The sequence below is a fragment of the Acomys russatus genome, chromosome 3, assembly GCF_903995435.1.
Source record: "Acomys russatus chromosome 3, mAcoRus1.1, whole genome shotgun sequence".
Lineage (NCBI taxonomy): Eukaryota > Metazoa > Chordata > Mammalia > Rodentia > Muridae > Acomys > Acomys russatus.
In genome coordinates, this window is record NC_067139.1 from 24,081,394 (window position 1) to 24,101,564 (window position 20,171).

The 20,171-nt window shown below is 43.9% G+C and overlaps 1 protein-coding gene across 1 annotated transcript in view; it reads left to right on the forward strand.

Moving 5' to 3' along the window:
* The first annotated feature begins 8,822 nt into the window (after nt 1–8,822).
* Gcnt2 (glucosaminyl (N-acetyl) transferase 2 (I blood group)) overlaps nt 8,823–20,171 on the forward strand; it is an 85,512-nt gene continuing 74,163 nt past the window's right edge. The window contains exon 1 of the mRNA XM_051170323.1: nt 8,823–10,161. Coding sequence (XP_051026280.1) covers nt 9,243–10,161 — 919 coding nt within the window. The 5' untranslated portion in view covers nt 8,823–9,242. The remainder of the gene's footprint in view (nt 10,162–20,171) is intronic.

Here is a 20,171-nt window from a genome sequence, read left to right on the forward strand (position 1 = left end):
ACAAGACCAGCTTTTCTCTACTGCCTTGTTTCCAGCCATTTTAAGTTAAACCATAGAACCTGATCGTTTTTCTACCCATTATCCTTTTCTTCCCAGTGGCTTGACTTCATGGTCTAAAATCAGCTTGGACAACACTGAGCAGCCAGCCATGAGGGCTGGGGGTTGGGGGGTGGGAGGGATGTTATAGCTGCCTTTGCCGCCATAGTCTTCCCAGTAGCTGCAGGACACCAGTGTCATTTTTTCCTTAGAACTGAAAAACAAAACGCAGACTCATGGGTGACCTAGCTATGTGCAGTTTGTTTGCCTGGAGAGGCCCCTTCGGCCTGAGAGTGAGGGGCTGGGGAGGGGTTCGTCTTCTCAACAGAGCCAGGTGCATGAGAACACGTGACTATTAGCAGCTCCAAGCCTGTGGAGAGTGGCCTCCCTTCACCCAACCCAGGGAACTTTTTAACCAGGCTTCCTGGCTATTTTAAAACCCTGATGCTTCAGGCTGTTTCTTATGGCTGCAAACACCCAGGAGAGTAAGACAAGACAGGGCTCCAAACCCGACAACAGTAAAAATGTGAGGAAGGGAAGGAAAAAAAGGGAGGAAGAAGCGCAGGGAACGAACCTGACAAGATGCCTAGGAACTTCATATTTAAAAAATGAGTTTAGGGGGCTGGAGAGATGGCCCAGTGGTTAAGAGCACTGCCTGCTCTTCCAAAGGTCCTGAGTTCAATTCCCAGCAACCACATGGTGGCTCACAGCCATCTATAATGTAACCTGATTCCCTCTACTGGCCTACAAGCAGACAACACTGTATACATAATAATAAATAAATCTTTAAAAAAAAAAATGAGTTTAACCCAGGCTCTGTTCTCTCTGAAGCCCCACCAGGCTTTCCTAGATTCAAAAAGTTCCAACCAGCTTATTTGGCTTCTAATTTGGGCCTAGAGATGATGTCATGATAAAAATGAATTGTGGGAAACCTACCTTGGGTGGAACATAGGTGAGCCTGAAGAAATCCCTTCCCGCAGGCACTGGTGTAAATTCAGCTCTCAGTAGCTGTCTTGATGCAATGAAAACTGATTAAGGTCCTTCAGCGAGAGTTGTCAAGTGTGCCCTAAGGATGAGGCAGGGAAGTGCTGTTGACCTCTGAAACACACGCACACCTTGAGATTTACTGAATGGTCAGCAGGCCTATACTTGTTCCTGATTTCCTTCTGTTTCTTCCTGTCTTTCTTTCTTACTTTTTTTTCTTTTTGGTTTCTTTCAAGACAGCGTTCTCTGTGTAGTCTTGGCTGTCCTGGACTTGCTTTGTAGACCAGGATGGCCTTGGACTCACAACAGTCTGCCTGCCTCTGCTTCTCTGAGTACTGGGATTAAAGGTGTTCACTGGGCCAGGCATGGTGGCGTGCACACACTTTATATCTTTTAATTTTTGTATTTATTAATATTGGCATTTTTAGTATCAATTTTAAGATATCTTTTTAGATCTTTAGATATGTAAAAATTTTTAACCTTTATAAATTGTATATTTATATATACATGTTTATATAATTATTTACTGTAAGACATAGGTGGTTGATTACCAGGAACAGTAAGGCAAGTTTTTTTCAGATAAAGGAATAGTAAGCAAAGCATTATTTCTTTTATTATTCTAGTTCTCAAATACATCAGAGGCCTTAGAAGGATAAATTATAGCAAGAATTATTCCAAATACCCTATGTATCAATTAATATGGCAGAGGCTTATCTATTACCCAGATGGCTATCCCATTTGGCTCCTGTGACATTAATGACTTCCTTGCGGGGGCATAGGTCCCAGAGTCTCTGTGTAGCCTTGGCTGTCCTGGACTTGCCCTGTAGACCAGTCTGGCTTTGAAAAAATTCACAGGGATCCATCTGCCTCTGCCTCCCAAGTGCTGGGATTAAAGGCATGAGCCATGCCCCACCCCCAGTGGCTTTTTTTTTTTTTTTGGACGTAGTGATTTTTATTTTTATTTATTTTTAATGTAACTTTTTAATATACATACCTCTGTTGTGGAAGTTGCCAGGATTTAGTGATGTTTGCAAGCTATACAGGATATATAAGATGAATGTTTAACACCAATTGTACTTTCAAGCTCTGTATGTTTTAATTGACTTCTAGGGAACATAGAGAAACACAAAGTAGCTAGAATGTTTCAATGCCTTGGGGAGTGTCTTGGCTTGCTTCTCGAGAACCGAAGACATGCAGTGCCCTAGGAGCCATGGACTCCTGATAAACCTACAACATATGATCCCCAAGGCAGCTAGACCAGACCAATTTTATAATTTCCTGTTGGTTTTCATTTATTTATTTATTTATTTTAAATTTTTTATTTTAGGGTATGAGAGTCAATTAAAGCATATATAGAGTATCAAAAAACAATTTTTTTTTTTTTTTTTTTTTGGTTTTTTTTGAGACAGGGTTTCTCTGTGTAGCCTTGACTATCCTAGACTTACTTTGTAGACCAGGCTGGCCTTGAGCTCACAGTGATCGGCTTGCCTCTGCCTGCAAGTGCTGGGATTAAAGGCGTGCGCCACCAAGCCCAGCTTTCTAAAATAAATTTTAAGTGTATTATTTTGATGCTATAAGGTTTGCTTGCCAGCAAGAAAAGTTCTCACATGAACACATGGAGGTACAGCTTTAATAACTCATTAATCAAACACAGTTTTTTGTTATTGTTGTTGTTTTTTATAAGCTTGGTATTTTTGTTGTTGTTGGTGGTGGTGGTGGTGGTTTTTCAAGGCAGGGTTTCTCTGTGTGGCCTTGGCTGTCCTAGACTCACTTTGTAGACCAGGCTGGCCTCGAACTCACAGAGCCTCTGCCTCTCGAGTGCTGAGTGCTGAGATTAAAGGTGTGTGCCACCATGCCCAATCTATAAATCTGTTTCTTAAGATAGGATAGAAATTATATAAAATCTTATCTCAATATAGAAGTATCTTTGGAGACCTGTTTCTTTATTGGCTTATGCTATTTGTTGTTCAAAATAGCTTCAACCCTAAGTTATGAATTTAAGTTAACTTTTTTGTTACAGAGTTTTTAATCATATCCAATAATTTGTGAGCCAATAATGTATAACCAAGATATCCAAAATATAGACAATTTATACATTTAATATAGGTAAGATTTTTCTTACTCCTTTTCAGCTATCATTTTGAAGAAAGAGCATCTTGCTGCCTGTTGAATCCAGTTCTCACGGGCTGCAGGATTAGCCATCAGCTTTCCTACTGGAGAAGCTGAGAAGCTTCTGGTGTCCCGCTAAGAGCAGTTCATATAGACCAGTGGCTCTGGGCCTGCTACCAGCTTGATCCAGGCAGAGGCAGGGCTTCTCCAGCACCGTGAAACTCCTAGCTGCAGGGCATGAAGTCAGTTAAAACTAAGTCAAGGGTTAAACAGCCAGAAAGTGAAGTTTGGCCTTTTCCCCAGAATATAAAACACAGAGCAACAGTCAAGTAATTAAACATAAACTGACATAAATTGGCAGACATAGACAGAACACTGCATGTGGGGTCTCACATCTGAGAGTCCCACCCAAGTCCAAAGGGGTTGATTGTAATCCGTTTCCCCTAGCCAAGCAAAGGATCGGAATCTCTACCATCTCTTTTTTGACTGGAAAGACCATGGCCATGTCCGGTTTGTCTTTCCTGAGTCGCTAAGGGTCTAGACCATACTAAGACCAAACCAAGACACCAAGAAATACCAAGAAACCAAGAAAAGAAAATTTACTTCCTTACAGAGGAACGGGCTGTCTTGGTAGTGTTCTTTTATCAAACTGAGGAGTGGTGGAGAGTGTGGAGCCATCTTGGTGAGACTTCCAAATGTTGTAATACAAGAGTTGCCACAAAAACCACCTGAGCACCGATCTCAGTGAGATACTGATGGTTTATTAAATGCAACAGCCCAAGACTGACCATAGTCAGGGACACAGTGGACTCAGAGGCCAAACTGTGACATTCGTCTGCTTCTCAATCAGGCTTTTTATAAGAAAAACTGAAACCAGGCAACAACCAGGTAACCTGGTGAGAAGCAAGGGGCAGAGGGTGGGAGGGGCGAAGGGCAGCATTATATCATTTTGATTAGCTAAACACAAGAATAAATACTTTTGTTCCAAGCAGAAAGTATCCAGGTGGCTAGACAAAGCATTTTAAGCTGATTGGCTAGGATCTAGGATATAGGCCTGGGGCTTTCCAGTTTCCCATCATTCAGGGAGAAGTGAACATGACAGAGTATTGTGGCTTTGTTTAAGTAGAATATAGATCATTAATTCAAGCAGAACATTCAACAAGTATTGAATTGTAAGTAAAAGGCTAGTCAAGCTCCCAGGCAGGTAGAGCCTGAGAGCCTGTACTTAATTTCATCTTATGATCAAAATGACTGAAACAACAAAATGGCTTCTGTTGTGTTACATCCAAAGTGGATGTTAAAAGAGGAGCTACAGCTACAGCTAAATCACACAGCACAACCCCTTCCTGGGGCGACTAGAGACTGTTAGAGCCCTAAGCATTTGCCTACAGGCCTTTTGTGGAGATATTCCCCGGGGCCTCTGACTCCTGTGACACAGAGCTGGGAACCAGCTTACAGTCACATTGGCCTTCAGCTACTGTGGGAAACCAACCAACCCTTCAGTGACTCTGGCTGTATCCTTCTAAAGGAGTTATTATGAACGTGGTGACAAGAAACACTATGAAGGGCAATGAGCTAACCCGCCATGAGCCATGAGGTTGGTCTCTGTCTGTCTGTCTCTCTCTCTTCCTCTTCCTCTCTTCCTCTGTCTCTGCCTTTCTCCGGGGTACCCCTTCCCCTTTCCTTTTCCTGAACAACATCATATCTGCTGCCTGGTACATTATTACCTTATTATTATCTCGTTGTCTTATATCTTATGTATTAATTATAAAAACGCTAGAAGCCATAGGTTCAATTCCCAACATTAAGAAAACCCTAACCCTAAGGGCTCTTGAGACAATGTTATACTGAGATTGCGCAGATTGTGAGACCCCGCCTCCCCCAAATCACCAGGACTCGATACCTATGTAACATGTGCAGAGTCCTCCTGTATTAGAAGTTCAGAACTCAGAGCTTAGGATCACAGTCCTTCCTGACGCAGCAGGGCAGTGGGTTCATAAAGGGGTGAGGGGGGCCGTGAAGGGGGGTAAGGGGGGGATGGAGGGGTTGTGGGTCACAGGAATGTCGACCCTTTGGCAAGTTGGGTGGAGACTGAGTCTGGAGGGGAAGTTTTGTTTTGTTTTGTTTTAATCTCAGAGGAACACTGGGAGCTAATTGTATATAATCACTCCTGTGGAGTTTCTGGGGACTGCTGGCAGGTGTCATTTCCAGAACGCAGGGAGAAGGGTCACCTGGAGGACAAGTTCTCATACAGAACATCATCAATTGCAGAATATACATTACATATAGAATATGGCATTAATTTTGCTCTTACAATGGCTCAGTGGGTAAAGGTGCTTGCTGCAAACCCTGATGACTGCCGTTTGATGCCCGGGACCCACACAGTAGCAGGAGAAACAGACTTCTGAAAGTTGTTCTTTCATCTGCATGTACTTACAGCAGCACGTGTGCATGTTCAGAAGCACACACAACAACCAAACGCAACAACCAAACAAATTAAACTAAAATAAAAGATAGGGAAATGCCAAAATAAACAGGAAAATGCAAGTGTATGTGTTAGAGTTCTTCAGTCCTCCTACCTATGATGTCACTGCCTACCTGCCACGCAGGGGGTGGGGGAATGAGGAGTGGGGGAGGCACATGGCCCTGCCCAGGGCTATATAAAATGACAGTCCTACCTCATTCCTCCCTCTTACTCTCTCTACTCTTACATTCTCTCTCTCCCTCTCTCTCTCTCTCTCTCTCTCTCCCTCTCTCTCTCTCTCTCTCTCTCTTTCTGTCCTAAGCCCCACCTCTCTTCTTACTGCCCCTGTCTCTGTCTCTCTCTGAGGTACCCCTTCCCCCTTTCTTTCTCCCCCGCATGCTCACTTAATAAACTTCCCTACAATATAACATCTGCTGCCTGGTACCTTATTACACCTTATCTTATCTTATTTCTTTAATTATTAAAAATAACAGTATGTGCTGTTGTTTAAACCAGAGATGTTAGCTCATTGCCCTTCATAGTGTTTCTTGTCACCATGTTCATAATAACTCCTTTAGAATACAGCCAGAGTCACTGAAGGGTTGGTTGGTTTCCCACAGTAGCTGAAGGCCAATGTGACTGTAAGCTGGTCTGTGTCACATGAGTCAGAGGCCCCGGGGAATATCTCCACAAAAGGCCTGCAGGCAAATGCTTAGGGCTCTAACAGTCTCTAGTCGCCCCAGGAAGGGGTTGTGCTGTGTGATTTAGCTGTAGATACACAGCCTTGACTGCATGACTCCATCACAAACAGCTTTCCTTAAGCACCTTTCAGGTGTCTGTCCAAAACGCTGTGGAACACATCACTTCCTCAATGTAAAAAAAACAAAAACAAAAAACCAACTTTCCTGTTCGGTTGGTATCTCTGGTTGCCCCCCATCTCCCACATCATCAGGCAAATCTCATTCCCTCTCTCCAACCCTGCCTCCTCTGAGGAAAGCATCCGCATTCCTGGCATTCCTGACAACTGCCCCAACCCCCTCACCTGGAGCCATCTGCTCCCCCAAGTCCAGCATGTGGCAGACATGTCTTTACCTACAATCCTTAAAAACCCTGCCCGCAGCTGGGGATCTCTGCGAGTTCCAGGCCAGCTTGGTCTATAAATCGAGTCCAAGACAACTAGGTGTGTTACACAGAGAAACCCTGTCTCAAACAAACAAACAAACACAAAAAACAAAAAAGCCCTGCCTGTCATAGTCTGGGTGCAAATTCTTCTGGCCTCATCCCCTGAGGCTATTGAACTAGCCAGGTGCCCCAGTTTCCAAATAAACCTGCCCTTTCTTATACTTTTAATCTGACTTGGATTGGTTTGTTTTTTTTTTTTTCCTCGGCGGAGATAACCTATCATTTCCTAGGAAAACAATTTCGCTAGTTTGTACATAATTTTTCATTTCCCTCTAGGTAAACATTTTTTTCTTGGTCTTTTGAGACAAGAGTTTCTCTGAGCTACACTGGGGGGGGGGGGCGCCTCCCCACTTTTTTTTTCTTAGTTTTCGAGACAAGAGTTTCTCTGTGTTGCCTTGGCTGTCCTGGACTCGCTTTGTAGACCAGGCTGGCCTCGAACTCACAGAGATCCTCCTGCCTCTGCCTCTGCCTCCCAAACGTTGGCATTACAGGCATGCACCACCATGCCCAGCTCTCCCCATGTTTTTAATCAAAATGTCTATGCCTGTGAGTAGGGGTCAGATGAAAGCACAAAATAGGAAGATTGTCTACTATAATCTTGGCTCTATAATTAAGGTACATTGGAAAGACAGGTATGTTCAATGTGACACATCAACAGGTACAAATACCTGTCTCTTATAAATCATTATTGCATGGAACCTCTCACTAACGTGAGCAAGGACGCTGGGAGATGAAAGTGTAGTCATTCAGTCAGTGTGCATCTGAGCGCTGTGTACAAGTGATGCTGAGAGCTACAGACAGAAGAGGACACATGAGTACCAGTCATCAGAGATGCCCTTTCACACTGCACGGCTACCAAATACACTCGGCATGAGCTCAAGTGGAAAGACAGCAACAATGTCATTTCTTGAAGTATGGCTCTTAGGGGCTTTACCCCTGCCCTCTGCCAGGTGTGTGTATTTCTTGTTTGTTTTGGTCCTCTGCCACTTCTCCTGTCTCAAATTCATTTGGTAAAGAACTCTTTTACACATTATCAGAGGTTTACTGTTATGTTTGACCTATGATGATAAAGTCATTCTTATTCCTTACACATAAAGATATACCTTTTAAACTTTACAGATCTGAACTGGATGTAGTGACACACACTTGTAGTCCCAGCTACTGGGGAATTCCTTCTTTTTTTGGAGGGGGGCATTAAGACAGGGTTTCTCTGTGTAGCCCCGGCTGTCCTAGAACTCTCTCTGTAGACTAGGCTGGCCTTGAACCCACAGAGATCTGCTTGTTTCTGTCTCTCAAGTGCTGGGATTACAGACGTGAACAGTCGGCTCTGAGTCCATCTCTAAATTCTTGTATGAGTGACACTAAGAACCTCAAAGGGAGCCGCAGTTTCCTCAGTAAAGCTGAAGAGGCTGAGGCAGAAAAGTCAACTGAGGCCAGTCATTAGAACTCAGCCTGGGGAGAAAGGAGCTAAAAGCTTCTGAAACTGCACTTTCTGTGTCTGTCACATTGAAAACTGACCCGGTTCTTTTTCTTACTTCCCTGAGCATCTGAGCACCCCGCCTGTGTCCTGTTTGGAGTAAACAAAAACAAATTTGACATTCAGGAACTTTAGCCCTCCATGAAATTTTGGGGTGATGGGAAGCTGTAATTTGGGGTGTTTTGTTTTAAACAATTAGCCTTCATTCAGAATGTCCCAGTCGGTTCTTGTAGTGAGTTACACAGTGACGTCTGCATAGTAGTTAATATGCCTTTTTAAGGACCTCTTCCCTAGCAGTGCAGAAAATTAAGCCCTGGAAAGAATTTGGCTCAACAGTTAGTCATCAGCCTTGCTTTAAGGAATACCCAGCCAGTCCACAGAAGGGCAGGGAGTAGGGGTGGAAAAAGGCAGGCTTAAGCAATTTATAGTCAAGCACGACATTTTTTTTTTTTTTTTTTAATTGACAGAGTCTCTTTCCAGGCAGTGTTCACGTGCTCTGAATTGAAGCTTTTAGCTGGGCAGAGCTGGTTAAGCAAACAAACCTGAGTTATTTGAATGCAATGATTAACAGGAAGTTGGGAGGAGGGCTGAGCAGGCACAGTTAGCAGCCTTCACTGAGGGAAGAGGCTTGGCTCGAAGGAGTTCCAGAGAGATATGCCTTGCCTGAAGGTCACTGATAGTGATTTCCCTGTGGGGACAGGTAGGGTCACTGGCCCCGGGAACCTCCCTCGGGTAGGGCGGTTTTTTTTGTGTTAATTGCTTACAAGTTAGTTGGAGGATGGGCAGTGGAGCTGCTTCGGGAAGCTGTCAATGAAAACTGAAAATATAAGCAAGCTAGGCAGAGGAGAAAGGAAGCGAGGAACTGCAGGCCGCTTATCAGAGCCACGTTCACGCGGGATGATGCCGGGACATGGAGAACATGTAAGTTAAAGGAAGGTTCACTCCAATCCTGTTTCTAAAGCTACTTTGCTCATTTCCTGCTCTTGGAAGATGGGCTCTTGGAAGTACAGCCTTTTTAGCCTGTCTCTTATTGCTGCCTTGGCGTTTGTGTTTATTTACAATAGCAAATTATGGAAGAACAATCATTTCCCAAGGGCGTTTTCCAATGCTTCTGTCTTAGCAGAAGTCTGTTTTCAGATGTTTAGTGGGCAGACCTTTTATACAGCAGACGCAGCACGGAAAACCACCCTGGAGCGCTTCACCTGTCCTGAGTACAGGGTTCAAAATCACTACATAACTGAAGCGCTCTCCGAAGAAGAAGCCGGCTTCCCTTTGGCTTTCACGCTGACTATCCACAAAGATTTCGACACCTTTGAGAGGCTCTTCAGGGCGATTTACATGCCCCAGAACGTCTACTGTGTGCACGTGGATAGGAAGGCAACAGGGACCTTCAAAGAATCTGTGCAGCAGTTACTAAACTGTTTCCCCAATGCCTTCCTGGCCTCTAAGACAGAGCCCGTGGTCTACGGTGGCTTCTCCCGGCTGCAGGCTGACCTGAACTGCATGAAAGATCTGGTGGCCTCCGAGGTCCCCTGGAAATATGTTCTCAACACCTGCGGACAGGACTTCCCCCTGAAAACCAACAAGGAAATAGTTCAGTACCTGAAAAGTTTTATTGGGAAGAATCTCACCCCAGGGGTGCTGCCTCCTGCTCATGCAATCAGAAGGACCAAGTATGTCCACCGGGAGCTCTTAAATCATAAAAACCCCTATGTGTACAATACAGCAAAACTGAAAGCTCCTCCTCCTCATAATATGACCATTTACTTTGGCACAGCCTATGTGGCCCTCACACGTGAGTTTGCTAACTTTGTCCTTGAAGACCAGCGTTCGTTGGACTTAATATCCTGGTCCAAGGACACCTATAGCCCTGATGAGCATTTCTGGGTGACGCTCAATAGGATTCCTGGTATGTATATTCTGTTTCTCTTTCTCTCTCATCTTGCTGTGTCCAGCCCCGGCTGTCCTGAACTGTCATGACTTCCTGAGTGTCTGGGATTATGGCAATTACAGATATGAGCCACTATGCCTGTCTCTATTTTCATTAATATATATAACATGATCAATGCTGAATAGGATTCTCAAAAGATGATAATGTTTGTTGTTTTCTTTTCTTTTCTTTTTTTTTTTTTTTTTTTTTTTGGTTTTTCAAAATAGAGTTTCTCTGTGCAGCTCTGGCTGTTCTGTTCTAAAACTCACTCTGTAGACCAGGCTGGCCTCAAACTTGGAGATCCACCTGCCTCTGACTCCCAAGAACTGGGATTAAAGGCATGTGCCAGCACGTCCAGTGGTAAAAATAATAATCATAATAATAATTTAACAACAACAAATAATAATTTAACATAACAAACGTTTCAAATGTTAGTTTTTGAGCATGGCATATTTATTTGTTGGTTGTTGTTGTTTTTTTTTAATTACTAGTTTTATTTGCAAGTCATGCTTTTCTACACTGATGGATACAATGTGTTTTGAAATGAGCAAACAGGATGGGATGAACGACAAGCTGCTCAGCATGCATTGCTTGTCTACCATTTTGCGGGGAGACTCTTGAAAATTGAGGTCTTAGTTGACGAACAGTCACCCTGCTGTGTGGGACTCTCTAAGCTGCCCCTCTGGCTGCCTGGGGTTTTATACCCTTTGGTCAGCCACCCGACTTCCTCCACAGCCCACCATTCTACTCTTCTATCAAGTCCTTTCTTCTTGCTGCTGCTTTGGTTTGGTTGTTTTTTTTAGGGTCCACATATCTGTGAAATCATATAGTGTTTTGTCCTTCAGTGTGTGGCTTTGTTCAGTTGGCACAATCCCTTCCTGATTCATCCATGTAGCTACAAATGAGCAGGTTTTCCCTTTTAGAGGGCTAAGTACCAGTCATTTTGTATGTATGTTACACTGCTGTTAAGTCTTTCAAAAGTCTTTACAGAAAGTCTACTTACAGACTGGAGGATATGGAAGCCCGTTTTATAAGTTGATGAAAAAAAAAATGGATTAGTAGAATCACAGTGAAAACTTGATTGTGTGGCTTGGTTTTGCTGATCGACTCAGCTTTGGGACTATAGACCCACCCAAGACATGTGTTTTCTCTTGACACAAGGCAGAAGACTAGCAAACACTAATTATTCAAAAAGAAAACAAATTAACCTTAATACCTATGTTAAAGTAACACCATTATGAGGCAGGGAGAGGTGACCCTTGCCATTAATCCCAGCATTTGGGGAACAAAGACAGGCAGAGCTCTTGAAGTTCAAAGACAGCCTGGTCTACATAAAGAGTACTTGGCCATCCAGAACTGTTGTGCGATTCTGACAGTACGTACATCATAAACACATCCATACATACATACATACATACACACAGGCATTGTGATGTTGGAGAGATGGCTCAGCAATTAAGAGCTTATACTGCTCTTGCAGAGGACCCTAGTTCTGATGCCAGCACACATCAGGTGCCTCAAAAACCATCAATAACTGCAGCTCCTGCAGGAGATCTGATGCCCTCTTCCGGTGCCCAAGGACACCATACTCACAAATGCACACATGCAATTCATTCAAGTTAAAAATTAAAATTTATGGGGGAAAAAGAATAAAATTAAGACTAAATAATATAAATACAATTTGGGTGACGATGACTATTTTTGCCCCCATTACCTCATGGCTGAATTCCCATTCTTACCTCCCTCCCTCCCTTTCTGTGGTTTGTTGAGATGGGTTTTACTATGTAGTCCAGGCTAGACTCAAATTTTCAGCAATCCTCCTGCCTCAATGTCCTCTGTCCTGGGATTACAGATATGTACCATTGTGCCCAGCAGACAAAATAGGAAAAGTGACATTCCCACTTCTTCATTCCATGTCACTCAGGGTATGACATGGATTCAGGTCTGCCATTAAGTTCTAGTGACTTGTTCCCCGGAAAGAGCCAAGATTTAAACAAACAAACAAATCAAAAAAAAAAAAAAATCCTGCTTTAAAAAACTTTATTCTTAAAAAAGACCAAGATAAACAAAAAGATATTCAGTCTGAAAAAGACCTGAAGTGTCTTAATGGAAAACCTTGTCACTAAAGAAAGAACAAATGCTACAGTGGAGAAAACAGTCTGGGGTCAGTAAACAGGAGATGGCAGAAGCAGAGATGCTGGGAACACAGTGGGCAGTTGTGTGACACTAAGCAATGTCACTTTTTCTGCCCCTCAATTAGACATCACTTTCAAACATGTGTGTTTCCTTCTACAGACCAATTTTACCTTCATTGTTTGGGATTAAAGGCTTGTACCAACATGCCTGGATGTAAGCTTTTCTTTACCTGAAACTCTGTACCAGGCTGGCCTTGAACTCAGATCTGTTTGCCTCTATTTCCTGGATTAAACTCTGTTTGTATTCCACCCAGATCACACGGACCTAGAAGGTCTTTGGATGTGATCTCTTGCAAGAGCAACCATGTTCTGAATTAAAATTCCTCTACAACTAGAAAAAGTGACAAATCAATGAAAGATTTGACAGAATAGGATACCTCAACTATCACAAGAAGAGAGAGGAAAAGGAAGCTGCTTACGGGCCAAATCAGAGAGAGAGAGAGAGAAGGCAGTTTTTACCAGGACAGTGATAGAGAGACAGGTTGCAGAGAAAGAAAGAGAATTCAAGTAAAGACCAAATGAGCCAGAGTAGAAGGAGCCGGGATTAGAGCAGATTGCTGGACTTAGTTTGAGGCCAAACAGAGCAATTCAGGGGCCAGAGAGAGAAGCCAGATCGGCCAAGTCAGCTGGGAGAGAAATTAGAGCCAGAACAGCTGAGTTGAACCAGCCAGCCCAGAGCTCAGTAAGAACAAGAAAGGGTGAGTTTAGTAAGCAATAAATCTCAGAGGCTGAAACAGCCTAGGCCTAGGTTGGATTGTACAGAGGCTAGAAGCTTCCAGGACAAGTCAGGGTTAGCAGAAGGAGGCAGTTAGCCCCCAAGACAACAGTGTCCTGTGGTCCAAAATGAGGAAGCAAAACCTTTAACAGGTTTGTCTACTCAGGCTGACAGAAGTGGGTGGCACAAGGGGAGTTGATGTGTGGCTTCAGGGTCACGTGAAGTAAAAGCCCCCCCAAAACCCGACAGGAGGCACATTGTCATACATTATTATTAAGTCTCCAGATCTAAAAAAAAAAAAAGAATACATTTCTGTTTCGTAAGCCTAATGTATCCTGCAAGCCATGTTTTTGTTTTCTCGGTCTATGCTGAATCCGTGACCCGATGATGTACCCTAACCTCTTTGACTTGCTGCCCCCCAACCTGTGGTACATGAGTGCTCTTCTGCTTTATGAAATGCAGCTTTCCAGATACCTTGATGACTCCCAACAGGCAGCCTTGAGCCCCAAGTCTCCCACTCTTCTCTCCAGGTGCTAACAGCCAATTATCTGGACAGCTGTTTCCTATCAACTCTAACCTTTCCCCATTAAAAAGGGACCCCAAAGCCAGTGAGGGTCTGCTATCTGGAATCTCACCTTTGAAAGAGCAGCCCAGGGCTGGCCTGTTCTAAACACAGCTTGCTTTAATCAGAGGCTTAAAATAGAGTTGTTACCCCGACCTCCACACCCCGGTCTAACACTCAGCTCGTCCTTGCCTTTCTCCCAATCCAGTGAACTCTCCAGCCCTCTCTAATCCAGTCCACAGCTAGATGAAGTTTAACTCTTAGTCCATCGGGCTGCTGGGTTGTGAGCAATTCCTTATTAGGGAAAGGAGCTACTGCCAAACCTGAGTACCAAGCTCACTCACATGCTGCTGCTTTCCCTCCAGGGCTCTGCCCATCTGAGTTGGATGGCTCCACCCCTGACTAGGGACTCTGGATGGCTTAGTTTCATTGCTCTTGTGCCCTGTGTGCTCCTAGGCATTAATGTCTTCAAAACTGACCAATGGTTTCTACTTAATTTGCTACTAAGTAGTATTTTGAATCAGAGTTTATTTCAAATTTATATTAAACTATGAACGAATGAGAGAACAGCCTTAGGAGACTAATGTGTGTTAGAGGCAGGAGGGGAAGAAAGAAGGCCAAACCACTCCTGTTAATCAGCTTCCTGTTGCTGCAAGAAAACACAGATCTTTATTTTTATTTTTACTCTCTTGTCATTATTGTTTGGTTTTGGGATAGGGTCGCACTATACAGGTCTAAACTAACAGCTATCCACCTGCCTCTGCTTCCCAAGTGCTGGGATCAAAAGAGTGCATCACCCACACACAGCCAAAACAGACTTTAAAGCAATGATTGTATGGAACAATTATTTTCATGATGTCACCTTCACACGTGTACTTCTTGTACTTTGTTCACTTACCCCACTACCCAGTCTCGCTCTTCTCTCCTCCACCTTCCTACTTGACCTTGTTTACCATCCATTGCTGGGATACAAACACTGACCAAAAACAGCCCTGGGAAGGAAAGGTTTGTTCTGCATACAGAATACAGCCCATCAGCAAGGGAATCCAGGCAAGAAACTGAAGACAAGACCCAGAGCAGAGAACGCAAAGGAACACTGTCTACTGGGTTGCTCTCCAGGGCTTGCCACCCAGCTTTCTTATATGATCTATGACTGCCTGCCCAGGCTTGGCACTTCCCACACTGTGCTGGACCCTCCCACATCAGTCACTAATTATCAATCAAGAAAATGCCCCACAGAGTTGTCTTTGGGTCAATCTGATGAAGACACTTTCTCAATTGATGTCCTTCCCCTTTTATAAATAAATTAATTAATTAATTTACATCCTGATTGCAGTTTCCCTTTCCTTCTCTGCTCGTAGTCCCTCCTTCTTTCCACATTTCCCTGCCATCCTCCCATCCTTCCTTTCTCTTTAGAAAAATCTAAAAAATAAAAAAAAAAGGGGGGGGGGGTGGCCCCTTGTTGATATCAACCCACCTTGGCATATCAAGTTTTAGTAGGACTAGTTGCATCCTCTACTATTGTGGCTAGGCAAGGCAGCCACATTAGGGAAAAGAGATCCCAAGGCAGACAACAGAGTCAGAGACCACCCCTGGCCCTGCTGCTAGGAAGACGGAGCTGCCACAGGCCTAAGTCTGTCCGGTGATGCTCTCTGGTTGGTGGTCCAGTCTCGGTGAGCCCCTATGGGCCCAGCTTAGTTGGTTCTGTAGGTTTTCTAGTGGTGTCACATTTGGTGTCATGACAATAGCCATTCTAACCGGAGCGAGGCAGGCTAACCATGTAGTTTCGATTTGCATTTCCTCAGGAGCATCTATGTAAAGTAGTCAAGCTTCAATTTGGCTTATCGTTTCAGCAGTTTTAGCCCACAGTCCTGTGGTTTCTAGGTCTGTTTGTCTCATGGTTACTGGGAGGCAAAGCATAGGAGAGGATGGGACAGGGACAAACAGTACCCTTCAGTGACCTTTCTCCAAATAGATTTCACTTCCTGACATTCCTACCATCTTCCAATCTCCCGTTAATGCTGTAAAGCCCTTGATGAGTTCAGAGAATCCGTGTTCTGATCTCTTCTCAAAGGCCCAGCCTGTGAACACTGATACCTCAGGGATGAAGGCTGAAAGCACGTGAGTTTTTTTTTTTTTTTTTTACAAAGATGTTTCCATTGCAAAGTAGCACAGCGCCTGAAGGGGAAAGAATAGAGAAAGGAAGGAACTGGAGATGGTGAGCCTGGAAAACAGACCCTGCTTGTTTCCATGTTCCATTGCCCTTGGCGCCAGGCTCTGGACCAGCCCTGTGGCATCTCATAGCAAGCCTGGATCCTGGGTCCTCGGTCCAACAGGCTTATTGTGATTTTATGTTTGGTACTGTCCATGTGTGAGCAGTTGAGATTGGTGTATTCCTTGAGCCCAGGTGCCAGGAACTGGAATTCAAGTGCTGGAAGCAGGAAGTACAGATCGGAACCAAGGTGGTCAGGGAATGCAGCTTGTTCATGGCCTGAGAACTTATGTGCACAGGGGACTTAAGCTGCCCAAACCAATCAGGCCCATGAAATTTCTGAGATCACTCGTTCTAAGAGCTATATGGGAGAAAGTTGGGGCTGGGGGATAACTTTTACTATTAGTTGTGCTTAAATGATCCCTGTCTCATATATCCCAGAGAAAGGAGACCAGTGAGTTAGAGTGCCTGTGAGCTGTTTCTGTTGATGTTGTTCGGTTTTTGTGACACAGTCTCACTGTTGGACCCTCACGCCCAACTTGGGAAGGGAGTCGCCGTGAGAGACCTCACGAGGCACAACGCACTGATGCAAAAGCAAAGGGTTATTGCTGACGCACTAGGGTCCTACAGCACTCGAGAGGCTAAGGACCCCCAGTGACTGTTACAGGCTAGTTTTAAAGGCTAAAACCACAAAGCAGGTGGGGTTGCTTATCAAGTTAGAGCATATGGACATTAGGACATCTGGCGTTGGGAGACCTCTTGTGGGGACTTGGGTGTGGGTCCCTAGGGCCGTTACTGGAAACCGTATGGGACCTCTGATATTTGGGAGCTTGCATATAGCTATTTTGGGAACTAGGGTGTAACTCCTGAGGCTAGCAGTAACGAGAACTGGGAGAAGCCTCAGGTCTTACATTTTATAATTTTATAATTTCTCATCACTATATAACTCTTGCTATTCTGGAACTCACCATGTAAAACACGCTGGCCTGGAACTCTGCCTTCTGAGGGCTAGGATGAAAGGCATATGCCACCAGTTGGGCCTTCACTTGTGAGGGAGTTTGTTTGTTTGTTTGTTTCCCCCAGGGATACAGTCTCTTCGGAGGGAACAAAAAGGCCCTGAAGACTTCACAGGTTATGTGGGTAGGTTACCAAGGAAACAGGAGTGTCTTCTTTAGAAATGTTGAACAAAAAAAACCAAAACAAAGCAAAATGTTGGGAAGGGGTTCACTGTCTTACTGTTGCCTTGCCCTGCTTTGCTCTGCCTGCCCCCACTGGCCTCTACCTTCGTTCAGTGATATTCCTTGCTTCTTCATACCCTACAGGCAACTTCCCTTTTCCTCCTTCCCTAGCGAAGGTACAGTATTCTTTCCTGACTCTTCTCTAGCAAGAGGACAATTGTCACCTGTGTTATCCTGAAGTCAAATAGTGACGGGATTCAAGGCACCGAGGAGTTCACTCACTAGGTTTTAGGCTATGATCAGGGCTGTAGTTGCAGAAATTTTGACATTTTAATTTAGCTTTTTTAAAAAAATTAATGTTATTTCCCTATATCGGAAATTGACTGGAGAGATGGCCAAGTGATTAAAAGCCCTTGAGTACTTGTTCTTTGAAAGGACCCAAGTTCAATTTCTAGCACCCATATGGTAGCTTGCAGCCATCCATAACTCCAGCTCCAGGGGGCTCTTTGCCCTTTTCTACAAAACAGCTGCCCACAAAACAATAAAATACAATTTTAAAAATCTGCCCTTGTGGTTAGTTGAATTGACTTGCATACATTTTGTGGGTCCACACACACGACCATGGAAAAATAGGTTGCGGTGGACTCAGAAATAGGTCAGTCAGGAAAGTGTTTGCCTTGCAAGAACCAAGACCCGAGGTTTACCTCATAAACACAGTGTTGTTGTTGTTGTTGTTGTTGTTTAAAGGCAACTGTGATGGTGACACTGGCAATCCCAGTGCTAGGAGGGAGCTTCCTGGGGATACTGGCCAGCCCACCTGAATACTTGGTGAACTTCAGACCATTAAGAGACCTTGCCTTAAAAAGGAACAGCTAGCCAGCCCCTGAGGAAGGACACCCAAGATTGTCTCCTGCCTCTATAGTCATGAGTACAAACATACTCACCCCCACCCCACCCACACACATCTGTGTTCTCTCACCCATAGGAACACACAAAGAAAAGGTAGAATAATAGTGATCATGGTGCCTCTTCATCATCTTTTAGGACCTCAAAGGATCAAAACACACACGCACTGATGCTTATTTTAGATTGTCCCTCCAAGCAGCAACCTTTCCTTTCTTTCTCTCTCTCTGTCTCTCTCGTTCTTTCTTTCTTCTTTTTTCTTTTTGGTGTTTTCAAGACAGAGTTTCTTTGTGTATAGCCCTAGCTATCCTGGACTCGCTTTGTAGACCAGGCTGGTCTTGAACTCACAGAGATCTGCTTGCCTCTACCTCCCAAGTGCTGGGATTAAAAGTGTGTGTCACTACCACCACCTGGCTCACTCTTTCTTTCTCTTTTTCTTTCTTTCTCCCTCTTTCTTTCTTCCTTCCTTCCCACCTTCCTTTTTATCTTTCTTTTGCCAAGCATTTCTTCCTGCCATGACCTATATTAATTTTATCATGAGGAGATTAAAGGTAGATTGGAAGACCCAACAAATATGACTCCAGTGGGGAAAGGCACTTGTCACCAAGCCTGTTTACCTGAGTTCAATTCCCAGGACCCACACATACACACATACCAAATGAATGAATATTTTTTTAAAAACTAAATTTAAAAAATTGATAGAAGAAAATGAAAAGGCCTCCTTGGGGGAGCCACCAGACCACTCGGGCAAGAAGATCAGAAAACAAGATGCAGGGCAGGGCCTGGTCTACAAAGCGAGTTCAGGACAGCCAAGTCTACAAAGCGAGTTCAGGACAGCCAAGGCTACAGAAAGAAGAAACCCTGCCTCGGAAAAAAAGAAAAAAAAAAGGAGTTGGGGACAATGAGACCAGAGCCACTGTCACTTGAAATGCATTTTACATTTATGAGGACTATTGGGTGGGCTCCACGACAACCTACACATCTGTTTACTCGGCAGTTAGATGGTACTCATTGGTGGGATTTCATCATCACCATCACCAGCATCATCTTCATCACCATTGTTGTGATGCTGAGGATGGCACCTGGTCCTCAAACATGCTCAACACCTGGTCAACAAACATGGTGGTGGTAGCACATGCCTTAATCCCAGCACTGTGAGTTCAAGGCCAGCCTTGTCTACAAAGCAAGTCTAGGACAGCCAAGATACAGAGACATCCTGTCTTAAAAAACCAAAACCAACCAACCAACCAAACATGCTCCCATTGAGCTACACAATGGGAGACAGCAGACAGTGACCTGGCTTTACCACTAAGAGTCCATTGATCTTCAGGCGAGATACCTAATTTCTCTGAGCCTAACTCATATTTTAGATTCTGAGAATGAAATATATCTTTGTAAAGCTGATAGAAGGGTTAAAGAATATACAAACTGTGGGTAGAGAGATGGCTCAGAGGTTAAGAGCACTGGCTTGTCTTCCAGAGGTCCTGAGTTCAATTCCCAGCAACCACATGGTGGCTCACAACCATTAATCTGATTCCTTTTTCTAGTATGCATGAAAACAGAGCACTTGTATACATAAAATAAAATAAACAAATAAATCTCTTAAAAACAAAAGAGGCATCTCCTCCTGGACAGAGAAGATGAATACTTGTTTAAACACACATATACACACTGAACCTGGCATGTTGTAAAAACTCATTTGATGCTAAAAGAGAGAGGGAAAATAAACGTGGTTTTCTTTTCTTTCCTCCCTTCCTTTTTATTGTTGCTTAGTTGGTTTGGCATTTGGGGGTTTTTGTTTGTTTGTTTGTTTGTTTGTTTGTTTTTTGAGGCTGGGTTTTTCTGTGTAAGTCTGGCTGTCGTAGAACTCACTCTATAGACCAGTCTGGCCTTAAACTCAGAGATCTGCCTGTCTCTGCCTCCAGTGTGCTGGGATCACTGCCTGGCAAACATGGATTTCTTACTGTTGACTCTTGAGTGCTGCATATTACTATTCTAAAACTTCTTTGTAAGATTAAGGAAAATAAAACAAAACAATGGGGCTGGGGAGATGGCTCAGAGGTTAAGAGCACTGTCTGCTTTTCTGAAAGTTCAGAGTTCAGTTCCCAGCAACCACATGGTGGCTCACAACCATCTATAATGAGATCCGGTGCCCTCTTATAGCATGCAAGTAGAACACTGTATACATAATAAATCAATCTTAAAAAACAAAACAATGCCCATG